The following is a 20,749-nucleotide window of genomic DNA, read 5'->3' on the forward strand; positions in this document are numbered from 1 at the left end:
ATTCCAAATGTCAAGAATGGCATAAGCCAAGAATTGGATACATGGTGTAGATTTGTAAGACCGTGAGCTAGCCAGCTAGTCTAATTGCATAGAATAAGTGGTTGTCAGGGACAAGAATGAGTGCTGGATAAGTAATTGAGGCTCAGATTCTACAAGGCATTTAATACCAAGGGAATAAATTGTGTCCTGACACTATCTAGACCATGACCATATTGAAGGTTTTTAGAGGGCGATGCTGTTTTGCACCTGAATATACATTCTGTGATTTGGTGATAAAGCTCAATTTAATTGGTCCCCGGGGTCATTAGACTTTAACCTTCTTCACTGGAGATTCTCACAGAAACTAAGATTGTGTACCATATGGCCAGTTAGCAAAGAGACTATAATTTCATCTGGACTCTGAATGCCCTTGAGTAATACAGCTGGGGAAAAAAAAATCAGTGAGCTTTTACGTTCAATTCAGCTAAATTAACATACTTTCATGGAGTGTATTTTGTTTGATAGGCTGGTGCATGAGATTCATGATCTACTGGAAAGATATAAGTGACTCTTCTTAGTTGTTCACAGTCTAACTTGTATTGGAGGTACGACGCCTGCAGGTTATAGGGTCAGGAAAGAGGAAAGTTAATTCTCACTTGATGAATTTGGGGAGACTTGCGATGAGTAGATTTAAATGATGAATTTCTGGAGCTCGCGAGAAAGACATGGCTGGTAAAGTCCCACGTGGGAAAAGAGCCAGAAGCTGATGATTAGAGGTCCATTTTCCTGGAATGTTGAATGATCTTGGAGGATACTGGGGATACAGTTTATAAAGGTACTAGTAAAGAGCTTGAGGGTTGGGCATTTATTCTCTGGGCTAGTATTTCTCTGTGTTTTTCCCTTACATCTAGCAAATGATAATTAAATGTAGGAGGTAGTCCCCATGCCAAGGTAATTTGTAGCTTTACATAATAATGTGACAGGATATTACACCTATTTTCTTTTGTCTGAAATGTCAGAGATGCCTTTAGGTAACACAGATGTGAGGTGGCTCAGGCTGACTGTGGCCACTTAAAGCTACTGGTCTATCACTCCACCTTCCACGTGGACCTCTCGAGCCTTTTCTTGATATTGGAAAGGGGGCAAAGAAAGTGAGAATTTCCCTGAGAATTCACTTTGCAGGTCTTGGCACTAAGAGACCCATGGCGATCAAGCCCATCAAACTCCCTAAAATCTAAGGCAAAGTATTGTTCATGCCTTGGTCCGTTGGCACAGTTTCCTGCTGTAGACAATCTCATGCTCTCTTTAGTCCCTGCCTCAGAGTGCAATATTGTCATGACTGTAATTCCATAACCAGGAAGAAAATAATTCTTGAAAGCCAAATATTAATCTTTTCTTTAACGTGTTAGAGCCCATTCCATCAAAACAAGGCTGGTGGTGTTCATAATGCAGTTCATTATGTGTGTTCACAATTATATGTGGGTTTTTTTTCACATCTCTAACTATAAACTACAATTCTTCTTAGTTGTTCTCCACTGATAAATCAAGTGACTAATACTCTTTCCAACACTCTCAGTTACACTATAGAAATATACTCTCAGCTGCTACATTTTCTTCAGTGCTTTCCTGGATTAAGCATTGACTTGTAACTCTGTATAAAAATAACAACAGCATATCTATCAGGTAATGTCTTAGACTGGCATTGTTGAATAAATACATAATACAACTGCACATGCACTTTTAAGTTTTGTACTACCCACAGTTAAAAAACAATAAAGAGAAACAGCTGAAATTAATTGTAATGATATATTTTACTTAACCAAAATATCCAAAAGCAATCATTTCAGTATATGCTTAATATGAAAAAAATTACTAATGAGATATCTTATATTTTTGTCATACTAAGTCTACAATCTCCTGGGTATATTTTACACTTCCCAAGCATCTCAATTCGTGTACTGAATTTTCACCAGAAATACTTGATCAGCATTTATATTTCATAAAATTTACAATAGAAAAAGTGGATTCACATACCCAGGTTATTCTAAACATACAATAACTGGACTAGGTATCAGGTTTTAAATTTAAGCTTACATTGGTTAAAATTAAATAAAATTAAAAGTCTATTTCTGGTAAAGAACGTTATACTGTATAGCACAGAGAACTGTATTCAATAGCTTGTAATAACCTATAATGAAAACAAATGTGAAAAATAATGTGCATATATAAAACACAATCACTATGCTGTACACCAGAAACTAACACAACATTGTAAATCAACTATACTTCACTTGAAAGAGAAGTCAGTTTCTTAGTCCTTTTGGCCCCATTTCAAGTTCTCAGTAGCCATATGTGACTTACGGCTATAATATTGGACTGCATAATCCTTAACGATTTATAAACTCTTTCTTATTTATCTATTACAATATCTCCTTGTGGTAGATATCATTCCCTGATGTGCCTTTGAGAGATGCAGAGAATTTGGTAACTTGGCTAAGATCACACAGCTAGTCAACAGTGGATCAGTGTTGGAACCAACCCATGTCTTTCTGACCAGAAGTCCAGGCTCTTTCTACTATAAAATTTTTTCACGTTCATTTTTTAAAACTGAGGTATAATATATGTCTAGTGACATTTGCCCTTTCTGGTGTACCCTTTTTGGTTCTATGAGCTTTGGCAGGGGTATGTGCATCCACCGCCATCGTCAAGGTCATTGACCATGTAGGATATTGTCTCAAAACATTCCCTCTCTGGCCCTTTTGTAGTCACCCTCCTCCCACCCAGAGTCACTAGCAAATCAATCTGATTTCTCTCTCTCCCTTCTAGATTTCATAGGACTGGAATTATACAGTTGGCAGTCTTTTGAGTCTAGCATCTTTCACTTAGAATAATGCATTTGAGACTCACCCGTGTTGTTGACCATTAATAGATGTTTCTTCTTTCTGTTGCTGGGTAGTACTGCATTGCCTGGGTGTGTCTTCATTTGTTTATTTATTCACCGATTGAAGGTCCTCCCAGTTGTTTCCAGTTTTGTATGAGTATGAAGGAAATTTCTATAAACATTCATGTGATCTTTCTCATGGGTAAATCCCTAGGAGCAGAATTGCTTGGCCGAATGTAAATGTACGTTTATAAAAAGCCACCAAACTGATTCTCAAGTGGCAGTATCATTTTGTATCCCCACCAGAGATGTATGCAAGTTCTAATTGCTTCACATCTTCATCAGTACTTGGTATTATCAGTTTCGTGTGTGTGCATGTGTTTAGACATCCTTTTAGGGGCCTAGTGCTTCCTCGGTAGTTGAGTTTAAATTTCCTAGTGACTAATCACGTTGACTTCACTGTACTTGGATGGACAAAATACAACTTTCTGAGCCATCCTTAGTGTTCTGGCCTCTTTGTGCATCTTATCGATGTTTCTTTGTGTTCCCTGTCTCTGTTTCCTGCCTTCCACCCTCTGCTTTATCATGACCTTACATTACCCTTCTTTGGCCAGATGGGCAGCTGCTTAGAGACTCCACAGGGACATTTTCCGAAACTGACCTTCGTCCATTCCTCACTACAGATCCAACTCTAGGGACAGCCCAAGGGAGACCATGGTAATTGCTTTTCTCAGCAGAGCCCTGTCTTCCTTACCTGAGGGCCCAGGGAGGTGAGCGACAGATGACCATGCCACCTGGACTCAGTGCTTTGCCAAGGGACTGCTGTCATTGTCCCTTTGTACCCCAGATTGATTCCCAGAGGGAAAGTGGGCCATGCAGGCCTGATGTCTTGTCTCACCCTCTTCTCTGGGGACCACCACAAGCTGGTACCTTTCTCCTTGAACTCTTGGAGTCGACAGCAACCACACTTCTGATTTCAAACCACAGTGGGAGGAAACACATTTAAGTTTATCAGATCCCAAGTACCTCCTTGGATGGAGAAGAACGGAAATGTGTTTCTCATTCTCCAACAACTCCTTTCTATTGCACGTAGTGGGGATAAGTAGTGTCTCATGGAAATCTTGTGTTGGAAATGTGCATGTAGCTACCTGTGTACACAGGCATGCATATGTGGGCGTGAGTCTACTAGGCTTCGACAACATAAATGGATTTCATACTTGGGTTGCAATCAAAAAATCTGAAAGCTATTGGCCTAGGGTATAGGAAGCAAAGTGCCCTCCAAACTTACAGTCCATTTATACAAGAGATGGAGCCAAGAAACAATTCAGCAATAATGTTAAGGGCTTCGAACAATCCAAACACAAATGGAAACTGTTCTTTTTTGTTTGTTTTTGTCAGACGGGAGGCAGATTGCTTTGGCAGTGTATGTAATTATAAGAGAAATATCTTCAGAGATGCAGATGGTCACCCTCAGCATCTCTCCTTCCTACAGCCCTTCTGTTCCCATCCCCCTGATTTTGCTCTCAGACTTGATGAGGCACACAGGAAATGCCCATCTGAGTAGTGGAGTTCTTGGTGGGAATGTTGGGAATGTGGCAGTGTAATACTGATATATTTGCCGAGCATGCTCATCCAGAAAAGCACAAAGGGCAGCTGAGTGGCTAGTAATTCCTGCTGGAATGCATTGAGCTAGGAGGCAGGGGGTGGGTGACAGAAGTCCTACAGGAGCAGACTCAGGAGTCTGAGTCTGACCTGAGTGTTTGCTAGAAAGGGGATAGCCAGGCCCTGGCTACGTGTTGGAGGAGAGCCAGCTGGCTCAGTGCGGGGAGTTCTATGGAAGCATTGTCTGGCGGTCCATCATAAAAACACCAGCTCTGTGTCTGAAGAGAATACCAGAAGCCCCCCGTGAGGCAGAAGGCTCTAAGGGGTACAGATTCCATTCTCTGGGAGGAATAGGTGGTCATCAGGTTTCAGAGAAACATCTTTGCAGTCGGCTGGAAAGACCGAGGTGACCTGAGGGCCCCGTAGCCGCTGGTCTAGCACGAGCGACCTTCCTGAAGTGGCCATGCCTCCCAGCGGCGAGGGCAGAGGGGGTGCCCTGGGGAAGCGAGGGCAAGAGGGGGTGCCTCCCAGCAGCTAGGGCAGGGGGGGCGCTCCTGGGAAGCTAGGGCAGGGGGGGCACTCCAGGGAAGTGCAGAGCTCTGGCACAGCCCCCGCCTTGGCATCTGTCCTTACCCACCCTCTGTTCAAGTTAGAAATCTAATCAACTCCGTGACTGGCCTTTTGTCAAATGCCCCTGATGGTGTCCTTCCCAGATAACGGGGTTCTCCTCCTGACACTCTTTGTCCATTTGTTGTTGTTGCTGCTGCTATTTGTTTGTTTTATGTGGGTTGGCATTCTCTTTTCTCTTTCAAGGCCAGCCAGGTTACTTTAAAAAAAAAAATTCTTATTTCATCAGCTAAACTACGTCATTAAAAAACAAACAAACAAACAAAAAGCTCACTTCTGTGAAATTCTTTCCCTTTGCTCCCACTGGCGTTCCCTCAGAACTGCAGTTAGATCTCAGCTACACATGATCCTCAAAGAACGGGGCTACATACAGTTAAAGTTTCAAGATATCTGGGTATTATCCAGAAAACCTGCCATTAAACTTCTTGTTTCTCTATATTTAAGCACTATGAATTACCTTTTCTTTGGAACATGCTGGAGCTTGAACAAGAAGTTAAGGGAATCTTTCTTTCACATAGAGTGTTGGCATCCCAAATCTCTCTTCTTATTGCCCAGGTAGACATTGAAGAAATAAACGTTTGAGTCAAATCTGTGCATACTCTAGCACACTCCTGCATTTTAAATCTCCTGACTCCCTGACTTCTTATTTTGTGGTGATGCTCCTCTCCCTTCAGAATACCAAGAGTAGGCAAATCCCAGTATATCGGGAACTCTGGCAAAGACGGTCTGCATCTTTTGTTCTGTCCTTTGCCAGCTGACTGAGGAAATAAAGAAAGGGAAGGGCTTATTCCTCTTCTTTCAAAATGACCATTGACTGAGACCCAAAGATGGTATGGGAATTATCCAAAGTCATACAGTGAGCTAGTGGCACAGCCAGAGATAGGGGCCGAGCCACCAAGCTGGGTCCTCTGCCCGGAAATATCTACCTCTACCAATCAGGACGCCTGAACTTCCACCATTAAGGAGTATACCTGGATGCCTTGAAGAGCTGTCTACCAGCCCCTTCTGAGCAAAAGTCTAGATTCTTTAGAAGGAGGAACTCCTTCAGTCATTATCAACCACTCGCACCCCAGAGGGAATGTTGATAATTAAGGATAAGGTCCTCTGAACAAAGTGCAGAGACCTGTAGCGTGGGGAAAAGCAGTCGAGGAAGAGGGGGTGGGACATCTGGGTAGGGGGTGGAGGGAGCAGAGATGAACTGAAACATCTCTCAGAAACCACATGGCACATGACATATATCCCTCCTCTTCTCCTCTATTGTATCCCCAACCCGCTGTGAAAAATTCTGGGGCTTCTCCAAAACCATAGACATTTTGGCCCAACATGGTTCTCCATCTCTCGCCCTTTTTCCTAGGTAGCAGGTATCAAAGGGATATTCCTGGCAAACAAGAAGGTGGATGACCAGGTGAAGACATACATCACTTACAACAAGGGCAGGGATTGGCGCCTACTGCAAGCTCCAGATGTGGACCTGAGAGGAAACCCTATACACTGCCTGCTGGTCAGTCCCCCAGTCTCATGTGAGACCACACGGGGCAGGCTGGTTACCTGGGGATGCTCCATCAGGGGCTTTTATCCATCAGGGAGGTCTTAGGAACCTGGCTGGTGCTGGACAGGGATTTCCTATAATTCCCAGGGCATCATTCTGTGGACTCAGACTGCCAGATCACTTGGATGGGAAGTTCAGGTGAACTCCACAAGCTTTTACGGAGAGTACCCTATATGGTCCAACTCCTAGTAAGATAAAGAAACAGAAGAGAAAGAGCCTGTGCCCAAGGTCCCAGACAGAGCTCCGTAGTGGTAAATACCTATTAGCCGATGCTGGTGTGGTACAGTTTGATAAGGGCTTGATGGTGGTCAAGGTGAGCTAAAGTTGCCTTGAAAGCCCAAGAAGTGTCAGACTGGTGAGTCCACATGGGACAGTAGTTAATCTCTCAGCATTCCCGGGATTCCAGTTATGGGGAATATGGGGGTAGACATCATGGAGGATATGATGTGGAAGCCACTATCTCTGTCCTCGGGGGCTGCAACTTGAGGCTGATGATCGACAGTGAAATTCACAGCCCTCAGTGCCCTCTTAAAGGGACCTATGCGAGAAACTTTTCTAAGGTCTCAGAAATGGTTATGTTTCTCCTTCACACAAAAAAAGTTGCCTTTTGCCACTTACTGAAAAGGTTTATTAATCACTTATCATATTCTAGATGTTATTTTAAAAACCGGGGGTACAGTGGTAAATAAGACAAACAGGGCCTGTCTCCTTTTGTAGTTTACAGTCCAGCTCCCAGATTTTGACTTTGGTACAAGGAAGGTAGGAGACAGACGCTTGCCTACCTCCAGGAACCGGTCACAGCAAGAACTTTGTTTTTTTCTCCCCAAACCTAACCCATGGTTTCATCTTATTTTATTAACCTAATTTTCTCCTTTCCCCAATTTTACAATTTTCTTATTTTTATTTATTATATAGGCTGCAACCCTATAAATCCCTAATCCTTTTAAAGAAACTCAAATAGGGATAATAGGTAAATAAAGAATCCAAACTTCTATGAGTTTTAGATAATGGCTCCAGACATTTTATGTACAATTCAAAGTAAGATTCTAAACAGGAACCAAACACATAGCACAGAAACTGAGACTATCTGGTTGAAGAAGAGCGTAAAGGGTCTGGGGACTGTCTCACTTAGCGTCCCCTTTTTACTGCTCCCGGTGGCTCCTCAGAGCTCCAAGACGCAGGGTGCGATGGTCAAGGTCAGGCCTGGGAGAAGGTCAGGGTCATCCTGGGAGCAGGAGTGGTCAGGGAGGCTTCATAAGGCTGAGCACGAACTGGACTCTGATGGGTGGGGTTGAGTGGAGGGGTGGGGACGCCTGCGATCGTCATGGGAGCGGGGACAGGAGCGGGCCTGGGAACGGTCCTCAGGGCAGCTTCTGATGTGAGCACTTCGGCTGTTCAGGGAGAGATGACTCCTCTCCAAAACTAAGTGAGCGGCTTACATCCAATCTGGGCTGTTCCTGGAAGCTGAGCACCAGGGAGCCCTGTCTCTGGTGGGGTGAGGGTGCGTGTCAGGAGTTTCCTGGAATGAAGTTACTTTCTTCTCCACTTTAGCCCTTCTGCTCCCTACACCTGCACTTGCAAATCTCCGAAAATCCATATTCTTCAGGAAGAATCTCCAGCAAGGAGACGGCTCCCGGGCTGGTGGTGGCTACAGGTAAGGAGGACGTTCCCCGGGCTTCTTTCTCACTGAGGGCTTCGGGGGTACATCCTGACCACTTTGGAATCATTTGAGCATCGGATAAAAGCTATAGACACTTTTCCCAGAAAACAGGTGGGGTCTGCAGAGCTCCAAGGCCAATCTAATAACCCAGGAAAAGAGGTCCAGATGCTTGTAACTGCTGGTAATTGCATCATCCCACAAAGTCACAGGGCCGTCCGCTGTGCTTCGCGAGAGGCCAGAGTCCCTTTCCAAGTGCACTGACTGATCAGAAAGGTGGTTTCTACTGGGGAATTCTCACTTGAAGAAAACACGGTACATGAACTTCGTAGCTCACCAAGTCAAAGTTGGGGTAGTTTTCTCTTTACACAGAGGCTCCTTTACAAAGCGTTTTACCCCAGAGCTGTTTTTAATCAGGAGGTCTCTGGTGCATGTAAAGGTTTGTTTACACATGATGAACCACTTGGCTGGGAGCCTGGGGGTAAGGGCAGAAAAGCTCCCGTTTGCCTTGTTGGAACCACTGTCCACCGAACATCAATGAGAAATGAAGATAAAGTAACTCTGAGATGAAAATGGGAGTCTCCAGGGGAAAGTCCTCTGATCAGCACACATTTGATTTACATACACCTTTTCAGGAACACAGCGGTGTCGTAAAGCAAGGCTGGGCTCTCCTCTTAGAAGCTGGAGCTCTGATATGAGGCAGCTTTTTCCTAATGAAAGCAGGTAAAATCACAGAGACTTTCTGAGAGGGTATAGCCTGCTTTCTCTCATCAGCCTGAAGCCCTGGCCCCCGGAGTGACCGCCCTCCTAGGTACGGCTTCCTTTTCCACGCCTCCAGCTGCGAGGACTTTTCAGTGTCACCAGGCACCACCCACTCTAATCAGATTGACGGCAAGCATAGCTTCTGAACCTTTCAGGCAGCCCTTCTCGACCCCGCCGGAATTGCCATATTTAACGCCACTGAGGTCGGGGAGCCCAGGACTGCAGGAGATGAGGGCAGGCTCTGTTGCTGTTCTCCTGTCTTGGGGAGTGATCCCCACACTCCATAATCCGTGTGGGTCTGACCACCGAGCTCTGGGGCTGCTCCACTCTCTGCCTCCCTGCCCCCAAGGCCTGCGGGACTCCCCCGACTGGAGTGTAGGGAACACTGGAAAACAGGCATCGATAATAAAAGTTAACATGAGTTAAATGCTGACGATGTAGCCAGGCGTTGTTCTGAGTGGCTTAACTACTCTGAACGTCAGTGATTTAATTGACAAAGTAGGACTGATGGTACTGACATGTTGGAGTTGGAGTAGTAAGTGAAGCAGTGGATTTAAAGTGCTCAGAAGGGGGCCTAGGACCTAGTGAATGCTCAGTGTGTGTTACCTATAATCATCATTAATATTACAGAAATTTAGAACAGTGCTTCTTGCACCAGAAGAATGTGGGTGGCACCTCTCCTCCAACAGAATCCATAAATAATATGCATACGCTGGGCCTATGCTGAATGAAGGGACACACTCGGGAACCCCGTGGTCCCGCATTCCAGGCTGGGCTCTAATGCTTCCTGGCCTTATGGATTTGGCTTAGTTCTTTAACCGCTGAGCTTCGTTTGCTCTGAGCATAGTCAGCTGGGATTAGTGGAGTCGTTATTATCTGTGACCATCACGTGCCTCTAAATGACTCGGTTAAGTCTTTGCAAACTAGCAAACATGTAGACCTTAAAGATTTGTTTTTGAAACATTTGTCAGTACGTATGAGAATGTGCTAATTCCTCTTACTCTCCCCTTTGTAACTCTTGGAACTTGCATGGAGCATTGCATTGTGAGGGACAGAACACAGGTGACAAGATCCTGATGGAAATCCAGGACTAGATCCTGGCACATGCTTCCTGGTTTAGCACCTCCTAACCCTGCTTGCCATCTCTGCCTGGGAAATGGTTTGCTAGACAGAGGATAATGATGAAGCTAGCCAAGGATGCCATCAATGGCTTATATGGAGCCTGTCTCTAGAGGACCCCCTTCCATATCCATGTGTTTCACCTGCCTTCAGGCATCAGTGACCCTGGCCTCTGTCCTCCCCACTCACACTCCTCACCACCTCCTCCCATCTCTCATTGAGATGAGATCTCAGGGAAGCTGCGTGGATGAAAGGCTAGCCAGGGATTCGTCTATATCTCTTGTTGAGACCATCTCAGAAAGCAGATGGAATTCCAGTCTGGAGAGTTGGGGAGCTGCCTTTAGCAAGCAAAACCGCTAGGGTTCAAAATACCCCTACCACTGTGGTCTCAAGCTGGTTGTCGAGAGACCTCACATCCTCCCAGGGCCTTAAGTTGTGCAAAGCACTTTCCTTGCCTTGATGGCACAGTGGCTGGAGGGTGTAGAAAAGGCAATTACTCTTCTCCTCCACTTACAGATGACGAGACGGAGGGCAGGAGGGAACAGGTGTCATGTCCATGCTCACACTCCCTCAGGCTCTGAGTCTAATCTGTCCAGTAGCCATTCAGCCAGACCTCGTCCTGAGCCCCTTCACAGGCCAGCTCTGCACCTACCCCAGGCTCCCCGCCACAACGCTTCCTACAAACTCTGAAATGCCCATCCCCTGGAGTTGTCCCCTTCACGGAGGTGCCTTTCCTCCCTGCACTGGCTTGCACACCGTCTGCTTCCTTCTATATTTCACCCTTAACCTCCCTGAGTGGGCATCAGTGCTGGTGAGAAAGGCGTCTCTAGACCCAGAGGATGTTAAAATTCTCTCTCTCTTCTCCTTCTTCTTCTTCTTTCTAACTAAGGAGCAGAGAAGGAAGGTAGCTGTAGGAGGAAATGGGGCCAAAAGCATATTGTTTAAAGCTGCCCCAATGCTCTGATTTACCAGCTAAGCTGTTCTGAGAGGAGCTCCCTGTTCTCCATCCCTCTCCTCCCTTCTCCCTCCTTTCACACCACTTCAGTGGGAACAGCTACCTCTTCCTCCAACCTGGCCAGGGATACCTTGGGAAGCCCCCCTCCAGTTCCACGTTAGCCAGTGAGGTGCGTTATTCAAACCTTCCTTCTCTGACACGATAACCCAGACTCTTCCTATTAGAGGTTTCCCACAGATCCACTTAGGGACTGAACATGTTCAGAGATCAGATCATCCTGGACACATCTGTCCTTTCATCTGGGAACTGACTTTCTGGTCCCTGTGATCAGCAGCAATTCTTTCAGGGAGACTTTCAACTCACAGTAGCTGTGTCCAAAACAGCCTTCACTGTGAACCTTGGATTCTCACTACCATCATGCCTCCAAAATCAGTCTAGTCGAGCTTTGAAAGAGAGGCTTAAGATGTGGGCAGAACTAGCTCCTAAAGAGGGTAAGAGGTGATGAGGCAGATCCTAGGAGGCCATCACAGGGATGGCAGATGCTAGCTCTAGGGGACTGTACTCCTGTCTCCTTCCTCTACCATCCGTGGTAGACATGACTCATCGATCACCAAACTCCATTCTGTTGAAACCAAATATGGCTTCAGAATCCTTCTTAGCACAGTGGTTTCAGAATCCTCCTAGCACAGTGCTCCAGGCAGCCATCGTTACATGACTTGAGTTGACACTCTCTGCCCTGCCCCGCTTTTCTTTCTTCATCTGTGTCTTCCAAAACCTGGATCTGAAGAACCGAATTCCAAATCCAGGCATGGCTGCTCACAGCGGCTCGCCATGCCTCTCCTTACTCCGCTTGTACCTATTGCCTGAGCCCCGAGCCCCAGGCTTATTTTTGGAAGCCTGGGTGTCAAAACAAGTTGGCTAGCTGTATGTTCCCTGATGCTGATGGGAGCTTGACAAGCTGTAGCCTGGCTTTAATTCCTCATGTTGAAGCATTAAATGTCAGGAGCTCAATTAACATTTTCATTATTGCATTTTTATTGTGCTCTTACGTAGGCTACAGATGTGTGGGAGCTAACATTCCCTTCCCTGCTATTTTTAAAGAAAAAATATCAGCCTCAATGATAAATTATTACATGTTTAAGGTACCTTCCTGGTTCTCAAGACCTCCCCGAATGCACATCAATATCAGAGCATGGTTCAATCATTTTGTTTACTCATTCATTTATTCCACAATTATTTGTTGAGCAACTAACTTCTAAGTTTGGGGGCACCGTTCTGGGCTGTGAGGTTGTGCGGGGAAACTTGGGCAATGTAGATAGAATGGAAAGTCTTAAGCAGTTTTTTTCTTTAAAAAATAAACATAACCCACAAGGTGATGAAGTGCAGGAGGAAGAAAAAGAAGGGAGGAGAAAAACAGAGGGTGTGAAGAGGTAGAGCAGTAAGTGTGGTCAGTCTAGGCATAAACCAGGTGACTTCTCCTGCCATATTGGATGGCCAGGGTCTGCTGAGTATTGTCCTCTTCTTCTGGGAACTCCATAATTTTGTTTCATAGTTTATACTATTGGATTACTTAATTTCCTGGCACTCAAGAAACATGTTGAGAAGTTTAAGTTGGAAACACACCCACACCCACACCCACACGCACACACATACACACTCAGTTTTTCTTAGGCTACTATTATACATGAAGAGGAAGGTATTCCTAGGCCAGTTTCTCCATACATGTCTGCTCTTCCACTCTCTGCCAATGTCAAGATCAATGTTGAAGAGATTATTGGTATACAGAATGAAGAGTTCCAGAGATCCAAGCTAATCAATATTTGGTTTTTGAGTCTTACCACTTAAAGACACATCCCTGTCATATTACTTATGTATTCATTTTTCCCATATTGGATTATCTTCCAGCTGGGTTTTTGATACGACACCAAGAGAGAGATTGTACACATCTGCTCTAAACACAACTTAGAAAATCTTTCCTCCTCCAACCCCAAGCACATGTCATCTATAAACTGCCTGACAATTTCCAATGATCTGCTCTGTTTCAGGCAATATTGGTCCAGAGCTCTCCTATACTGATATCAGTGTGTTCATCTCTTCTGATGGGGGCAACACATGGAGACAGGTAACTGTGGGATTTGGGGACAGGGAAGAGGCATTTAGGGCAAGTTCTGCCAACATCTCTCTTTCCTCTAGATTCTCAGGCTCATTATGACTTTTTGGGTGCAAAAAGAAATTGAAGCAGCTATTCTATTTGGTCCATGTAGCTGGCATATTAGATGGGCAATGGGGTAAAATGGGATGAGCTGGGCAGGGAATAAGAAGAACTGGAGTTTTCCCAATTTGTTCATTCTGTCATTCAGCAATGTGTACGGGGCAGTCATCAGGGGCTGTGTACCACGCTGGTGTGGTGGGGGGACACCACCAATAAAACAGTGTTTGTCATCAGCGTGCCATGGGATCTTGGCAAGTAGGTCTCTTGACCTTTCTGGATCTGTTTCTTTATCTACAAGAGGAAGAGGGTAGAATACTAAGACCAGAAAGTCTTGTGGAAGTCTGTGGTGGGTGAAGTATCGTGTAGGACCAGCTTTAATTAAGTAAGAGACAGCTTAATAGATACATGGCCATATGAAAAATTAATTCGATTTTACAAACTTTTTTTTTTGCAGCTCTAGCCAATAGAACTTTTGGCAATGATGAAATTGTTCTGTATCTATGCTGTCCCATGTGGCTATGAAACACTTGAAATGTGGCTCCTGTGATAGAGGAACTGAATTTTTAATTTTATTTATTTTAATCAATTTAAATTTAAGTTGTCTCACATGGCTTCTATATTGGACAACAACAGCTTTATGCAGCGTCAACTCGGTGTCAAATATAAACCTGAGGAGGTGGCTGAATACTCTGGAGTCCTCAGAGAGCTCAAAATTAAGCAGAGAAAACAGGTTCATAAATAACTAACTATAGTTTAGACTGATTGCATGATTTTAGTGGCATTGTGAGCTTGCAGAGAAAAGGGAGGAATTAGTTCTACTTGGGGAGACTGAGAAAGACCGCACAAGAAGAGCTGGCATTTTACTAAGTCTTCAAGATGAGAAGGTTTCTATCTGAAGAAGACAAAGATTTGGGTCCCTTAGGAAAGATTATCATGGCCGTCACCAACATCATCATCACCACCCCCATTGTCACCACTCTCACTACTACCACTGTCAAAAATAAAAAAAAGTTACCAAGGACCTACCAGGCACAACCACTATGTTAACTATGATTAGGCACAACAAAGAATAAGTTAAGCTGTCTGCTCACCAGGCCATAATCAGGTAGATGAGGAACAGACACATAAATATGAACATGCCTTCAACATATTAAGTGCCAAATCAGGTCGAAACTGGAATGTCAACTCCTCTGGTACAGAAACTCCCAACAGACAAATCATTGTCCCTCCAATACGAGAAATAGTTCACCTGACCAGGTGGCTACAGCGACATTCCTTCCTTGTGTTGTCACTACTTTGGTTTTCTTTTTTCTTTTCCCCAATAACCAAGGATTCCATCTTCTAGTGCTGGGCAGGGCAAGAGTTAGTAGGGGCCAGAATGATAGTATCAAGAGGAAAGTGTGACGACAATAACATCTCTCCCCTCCTCAGTGCCAAGAATTTTCTCGCCCTCAGACTTAAACCCAGCCTTTTTATTATGTAGCTTATCAGAGTCCACCTTTGAGCTCTGGAGAGAAAAGCTAGCATTGCTGGCTCAGAGTCTTTGTTTATATCTGGCATATAAGTGAATAATCCTTAAGTCTTTTGTGCAGTAAGGCTCATCATTAGTGTGGACATTTATATTTCCTTAAAAGGAAAATATGGGAAAGAAAACTATTTGAGAGGGTTCAGCCTCAGAGTCCACTTACGTTTCTCTGTGGTTTATGTAGAGGAGATCTCATTCCTTCTATCCCCTCCCTTTGAAATCTGCTTACACTTTCTTACCCCTTCTGGTATGTCTCACTTAACCTACCATCCCAATCTGACCATCTAGGCTGTGAGAGTCACCACTAGTGGGTTAAGGGCTAGAGGAATTCTCCAATTCCACTTTCCTCTAGAAGATCTATATCTAGAGGAGAGAACTGGCTCTCTGATGGGGAAATATTTTTCCTGTCCTAGGTTGCAGATTTAAATGCCATCAATTATAGCAGCTTTGCCCTATGGAGGGTTAGGTCTGAGCTAAGGCTCCAAGATTTGCATCATGGTAGGTGCTTAGTAGGCGCCAATGTAGATGGATGGATGGGTGACTGAATGAGTGAGTGAGTGAGTGGATGGATGAATGGATAATGGACAAGTGGATGAATCAAGGAATGAGTAACTCTAGGTCCCAAGAAGCACTGGGTCCCAATGAGCATTTAGTGTAAGGATCCCCAAGTACCAAACTTAAATCTTCATCCAACTTTCCTGGGAATCTAGGAGGTGGTAGCTAAGTCTGAGAACTCAGTCGTTACATAGACCGTAATGTCTACATGTCTAAAAGGAATTGTCCTTTAATTTCCTAGGTAATTTATAAACACACTGTAAGACACAGACCATTTATAAATTAGCAAATATCTCACTTGAAGAGATGAAAAGGAGGAAGCTGAGAAGTAACTTACTCAGATAAAAGGATGGGGAAGCTTTTTTGAAGTCCTCTTTTCCTTTGGGTTATCTGGTTAAGCATGCCTCGACCTCTTGTAGTACACTAGCTCACAGGACTAGGGGACGGAGCCCTGGAAATGCCATGTGGGAAGCCTAGGGAGGCTTATTTGTTCTCTGCAAGCCCATTTCCTCATCTGTTACATGGGGAGGACAGTACTTGCCAAACTCCCAGATTTGGTTGTTGGAAGGCTCAGAACCTGGACGAAATGATGTATGTGAAAGACTTTGTAAACTGTCGAGCACGATGCGAATGTGAGGCATTGCTGTGATTGTTGTTATTGTTGTTGTTCCAGATCTTTGATGAAGAGTACAATGTCTGGTTCCTAGACTGGGGTGGCGCCCTCGTGGCCATGAAACACACACCTCTGCCAGTCAGGCATTTGTGGTAAGGACAGCTCCCTACCCTATTAATGAGCAACTTTTTAGTGGAAAGGGCTGGGACAAGTTATTCTGCATGGTTTTGTACCCATTTCCCCATTTCTTCATCCGTCTCCTCATCCATCCACCCATTTAATATACACGGTGTCATCTAACTCTTAGGTAGCATTAGAAGGTCGGGTAATTTAGATGGGAAGTTTGATGAATACAGTGGGATCGTAGGCATGGGTGTTCTGATAAGGCAGACATGAGCAGGAAGGACCTGCAAGTTCAAGCAGCCAAAATTAAGAATCCAAAATATAGGAGCTGAATATTGCTGCAAGGAGGTGGTTAGGTGCATGTAGCAAATGCTAAGTTCAGCTCCAGATCAGTTGAATTTGAGATATCTATGAATATTCAAGCAGAGATGATGATTAGTTGTCGTAATTATTCATCCAAAGGTCAAGAGAGAGGTCTAGGAGGACACTTCAGATTTGGAGTTAACTAGCCATTAGGTGGTAGTTAAAACCATGTCAGTAGGCTGTGCACCTCATGAAAGTGGGTGCAAAAAGGAGGAAACAGGGACTCCTGTGGAACACTGTTGGATACGAACATGCAGAGCAGGGGAAGAAGTTATGGAACAAACTTAAGGAGAAATGGCCAAAAAAGATAAAAACACAGGAGAAATGTTTCCATGGATGCTGAAGGAAAGGGTGATCAATAGCACCAAGTTCTATATTTAAATCGTCAGTTACAGAGTGAAAACAATCTAGAATTCAGCAATAAAGGAGGTCACTGGTGATTGTTTGTCAGGGTAAATTCAAAAGAGAAGTGGGGTTGAAAGGTAGATTGCAACACAGGAATGAATGATTAGCAATGAAGCAAAGACAGTGTCAGTAACTCTTCCCAAGAAAGCAGATTATGGGATGATGTTGAGTGTGTACACGTAAGACCCTCCAGGGAGGACAAAGAGTTCAGTGAGAAAGTATGATGATAATGAGGATGGTGATGATGATGATGATGATGATGATGCTTTGGTTTTGGCAGGGGACGGATAAGTATCATACATGTTTATATCCTGATGGGAAAGAATTTCAGGCTTCAGATTCAACAGAATGAATATTTGAGTAAATATTTGGCAGTAAGGGTATATTATTTATAATACAGTTGTTAGGATTTGCCATGGGCTGGAAAATGGGCACTGGCATAACTCCCAGGACCTTGACTTTGGGAGACTAACCCTTTTAGAATAAGAGTTCTACTTGGAAGCATCAGATTGTAATGAGGGAAAAAAAAATCAGCTTTGGATCCCCAGGTACACAATCCAAGCTTCTGCCACCTTGGCAAGGACTTAAGAAAGTTTCTCTTCGTTTGGTCATTTATAAAGTTAACGCCATTTGTTAAAAAAAAAATGCTCTGCCAACTCAAGCATGAGCTTGAAAAAGTTCCCAATGTAATTGTTTATCATCCTTTCACTACTGATTTTATCATTTGGGGCTAGAATAGAAGAGTGGAATTACTTGATAGTAATGATAGTCAGCATTCACTGAGGGGTTATTAAATTCCAGGCACTGTTCTAGACCCTTTACATGAATTGTCTAAGTTAATTCTTGCAGCCACACTATGCATGTGGGTACTCTTTCTATCATAGCACTAAAATGCAGGCGTATTAAATACTTGCTCAAAGCTACACAGCTAGTACCTGCCAAGTTAAGTCTCTCTCATGGATGCTCTTCAGTTTTACCTGCCAATTTTCCAGATATTTTAATGAGTACACAGAGGCTTGTCACATGGTTGCTGCCCTCTGGATGGGGTGGGGGGGATCATTGTCAAGATAAGGAGTTTAGACAGTCCACATATTACCAGAAATCAAATCAATGTCAGAAAAGTAACATTTCTTGGCTGCTGTCATTGGATTCTAAGCACTGTATCTAAACCTTGATCTAAACCTCGATGAGATGATTGAAAGATGTCCTGCAGACAGACCTAGCTGGCAGGTTTCTTCCCTTTAGGTCCTAGGAGACAGAGTGGCATCCCCATTTGTATCTGATGGTCACTGACCTGCTCCCCCCTCTTCATTTTGGTGGAAGACTTAGAGCTCACTTCATGATTGTTTTTTAGAGACTTTTACACAAAAGTTGCCTTGTCTTAAGGAGAAGAAGAGTTTGTTATTGTTGTCATTTCTTTTTGGCGATGGAAGAGGAGAGTATGTTTGGCATGGAAGGGGTGTATGGAGCAGAGGGACCACAGAGAGCTTTGGCTTTGGCAAATCTTAACATCCTTATGTGTGATCATTCAGTCTTTTCTGCAGTGGTGTCTCTCCGGAAACCTGATCACTTCCAAAAGGAACACTTGCCTAGGGGTTTCTGGAGGGAAACCATCCAAGTTGGTTAAATGATCTCATAGTCACTCAGGGATATGTAAGTACGTAAAATCAAATCCTGCCTCTCAAAGTCATGAATACAAAATTTTGAGTTTTCCCTTATTCCATGAAATATCTTTTGTTGGTTAAAAAAAACAAAAAATGCTATAGCTCAGAAAAAAATAGCTTCGTTCCTATCAAATTTCCTCTAATGGTAGTAATGATACTTCTATCTCCATTGGCTCATCTACTTCAATTTATAAAGTATTAAAGATGATTTTTCAAACTTAGCTTTGGAATAAAATTTTCTCCATTTACAGGATGGTGACACTGTCGTTTATAATAAATGCTGCAAATGTCCCCCTGAACTTAGATACGTCCCACGACTTCTGCTTACTTGTCCATCTATGAATGCCCTTCTCTGGAAACAGTCCTTGCAGTGGTTAAATGCCAGCTATGGAGGACCTGTGTTAGAAAACAAAGACAAATGACTCATTGGGGAACTCACCTTGGTACTTCTCTTTCGAGGCTAAGTGAGTGTTTCATAAGGGCTCGACCGTATCATTATCATCAATGTTTCCTTACGAACTTCTTGACTGATTCTGTCTCTGGCTGGCTTCTGAGTTGCAAACTTGGGAAACTCAAATGCAGTGTTTTTGTCACCAGTAGCTTCTGTCTGAGTTCCTACCTTCAAGGTAAACAAATGGCTCATTTGAAGTGGAAGAAAGATTAAGTAACCTGTTCATTGTTCTTTTCTGTAGTTGGTCTCACTCACATTATTTGGCAGCGTATACAGATGTACGTATATTTGCACAGGAAAAAAGACACCGGCCCACCCACTCTCACACAAGGGTATAATGGCTCTCCAATTTAAATAATAGCTACATCGCCTTTCAGAGAAAATGGGAATCATAATTGAAAAGCTGGGGGAACTTTAGCGAGGCTAACAAGGCATGTTGTTTCCTATAAATTGAAATGATAGGTAGCTAGCTATGCATGAGGACAAAACAGCATACAGATGAAACCATCTGTTTGTGACCGTGTATGTTTAGATGCATAGAGATTAGAACCTAAGTGCTATTTCAGGTCAGCCCTCCATCCGGTGTCACCAGTATTAGCTTTGTACCTTAGAAGCGTTAGAGTGAAGGAACAATGCAGCCCCACGGAATGCAGCGCTCTGATGAAAGCTCACAATAGACGGAGCTCGTAATCAGCAGGTAGATGGGGTCCTACTGTCTGTCTAGCCCTGACAAGCCATCAGAGTCTCCTTTCAAAGGGATGTTCTTGGAAACTGAAAGCAAAACATCACCTGGTCTTTTTTGTCCCTTCGTTTTTCTATAAATGGTTGTGAATGCTGGCCATTTGCTCAGGGAAACGTTCACGTGAAGTAACAGTTCCAACCGATGTGAGTCTTTGAGAAGAGAAAGTGCATGTGCTCTTCTGAAAGGGCTTCCGTGGGGCTACAGTGCCAACACCTTGTGTCTTTGGGGTGACATAAAATGGAGCAATGCACCTCACCAAGGGGAGGAACACTGATCCTCGGTGACCATTGTGACTGTACTTCTGTGCTAGAGAGTTCTGGGGAGGCCTCTGATTGTTCTTGGCAGATTCTGCTCTTTTAGTAGAGCTCATCTCAACAGCATAACGCCATAGACACATGGAGTGCAGGAGGGTCTCGGAGGACAAGGGTCTGGTTTCACACGTAGTACAGCAGGCATCTCTGACACCTGAGAGGGTTACCACACTTCATCAGGACAGCGCAGGGCTGACCAACTTGTAGGTGAGCCCCCACCTTGTCTATTGGCTTTGGTTGTTAGAAAGATTGTTTCTGTGCTGAGCAGTAATGAATCTACTTGTAATTTCTGTTCACCAGTCTCTGTTCTGCTGCCCAGACCTACGCAGAGTAAATCTGCTCCAGAAATGTGTGTGATTTGTAGTGTCCTACACCTGAAAAGGACCTCAGGAGCTGGCTTTGTTCAGGCTTTCCAAGTTCTGGAAAATGACCAGAACAATTCAAGGCAGATTCTGTGCATCTGTTCATTTATTTCTTACATATTCATTGAGTATATGCTATTTACCTGGCATGAGCATCGGGGCTGGGATATACCAGTGAAAATGACAGAATACTTGGGAACTTACATCCTTGTGTGGACATTTGACTTTCCTTTTTGGAACAGTTATGAGAATAGAAATCTTTTCTACCTTAGCCTCTCTGTATTTTTAATTG

General features: G+C 44.0%; 1 protein-coding gene and 1 long non-coding RNA gene across 3 annotated transcripts in view; one reads left to right on the forward strand and one right to left on the reverse strand.

The window, feature by feature from the left end:
* Window positions 1-20,749, forward strand: part of SORCS3 (sortilin related VPS10 domain containing receptor 3) — a 560,208-nt gene that overhangs the window by 461,411 nt on the left and 78,048 nt on the right. Inside the window, exons 10-13 of the mRNA XM_006216335.4 lie at window positions 6,444-6,590; window positions 8,190-8,292; window positions 13,177-13,253; window positions 16,097-16,188. Coding sequence (XP_006216397.1) covers window positions 6,444-6,590; window positions 8,190-8,292; window positions 13,177-13,253; window positions 16,097-16,188 — 419 coding nt within the window. The remainder of the gene's footprint in view (window positions 1-6,443; window positions 6,591-8,189; window positions 8,293-13,176; window positions 13,254-16,096; window positions 16,189-20,749) is intronic.
* On the reverse strand, window positions 18,761-20,020 carry LOC140699417 (uncharacterized). 2 transcript variants are annotated; one of them, XR_012077576.1, is made up of 3 exons: window positions 19,832-20,020; window positions 19,108-19,210; window positions 18,761-18,987 (listed from the first exon to the last, which is right to left on the reverse strand). It is a non-coding gene; the product is annotated as an uncharacterized lncRNA (long non-coding RNA). The 2 variants fall into 2 exon arrangements; XR_012077575.1 differs by lacking the exon at window positions 19,108-19,210.

This window comes from Vicugna pacos, chromosome 11, assembly GCF_048564905.1.
Source record: "Vicugna pacos chromosome 11, VicPac4, whole genome shotgun sequence".
NCBI classification, from domain to species: Eukaryota; Metazoa; Chordata; class Mammalia; order Artiodactyla; family Camelidae; genus Vicugna; species Vicugna pacos.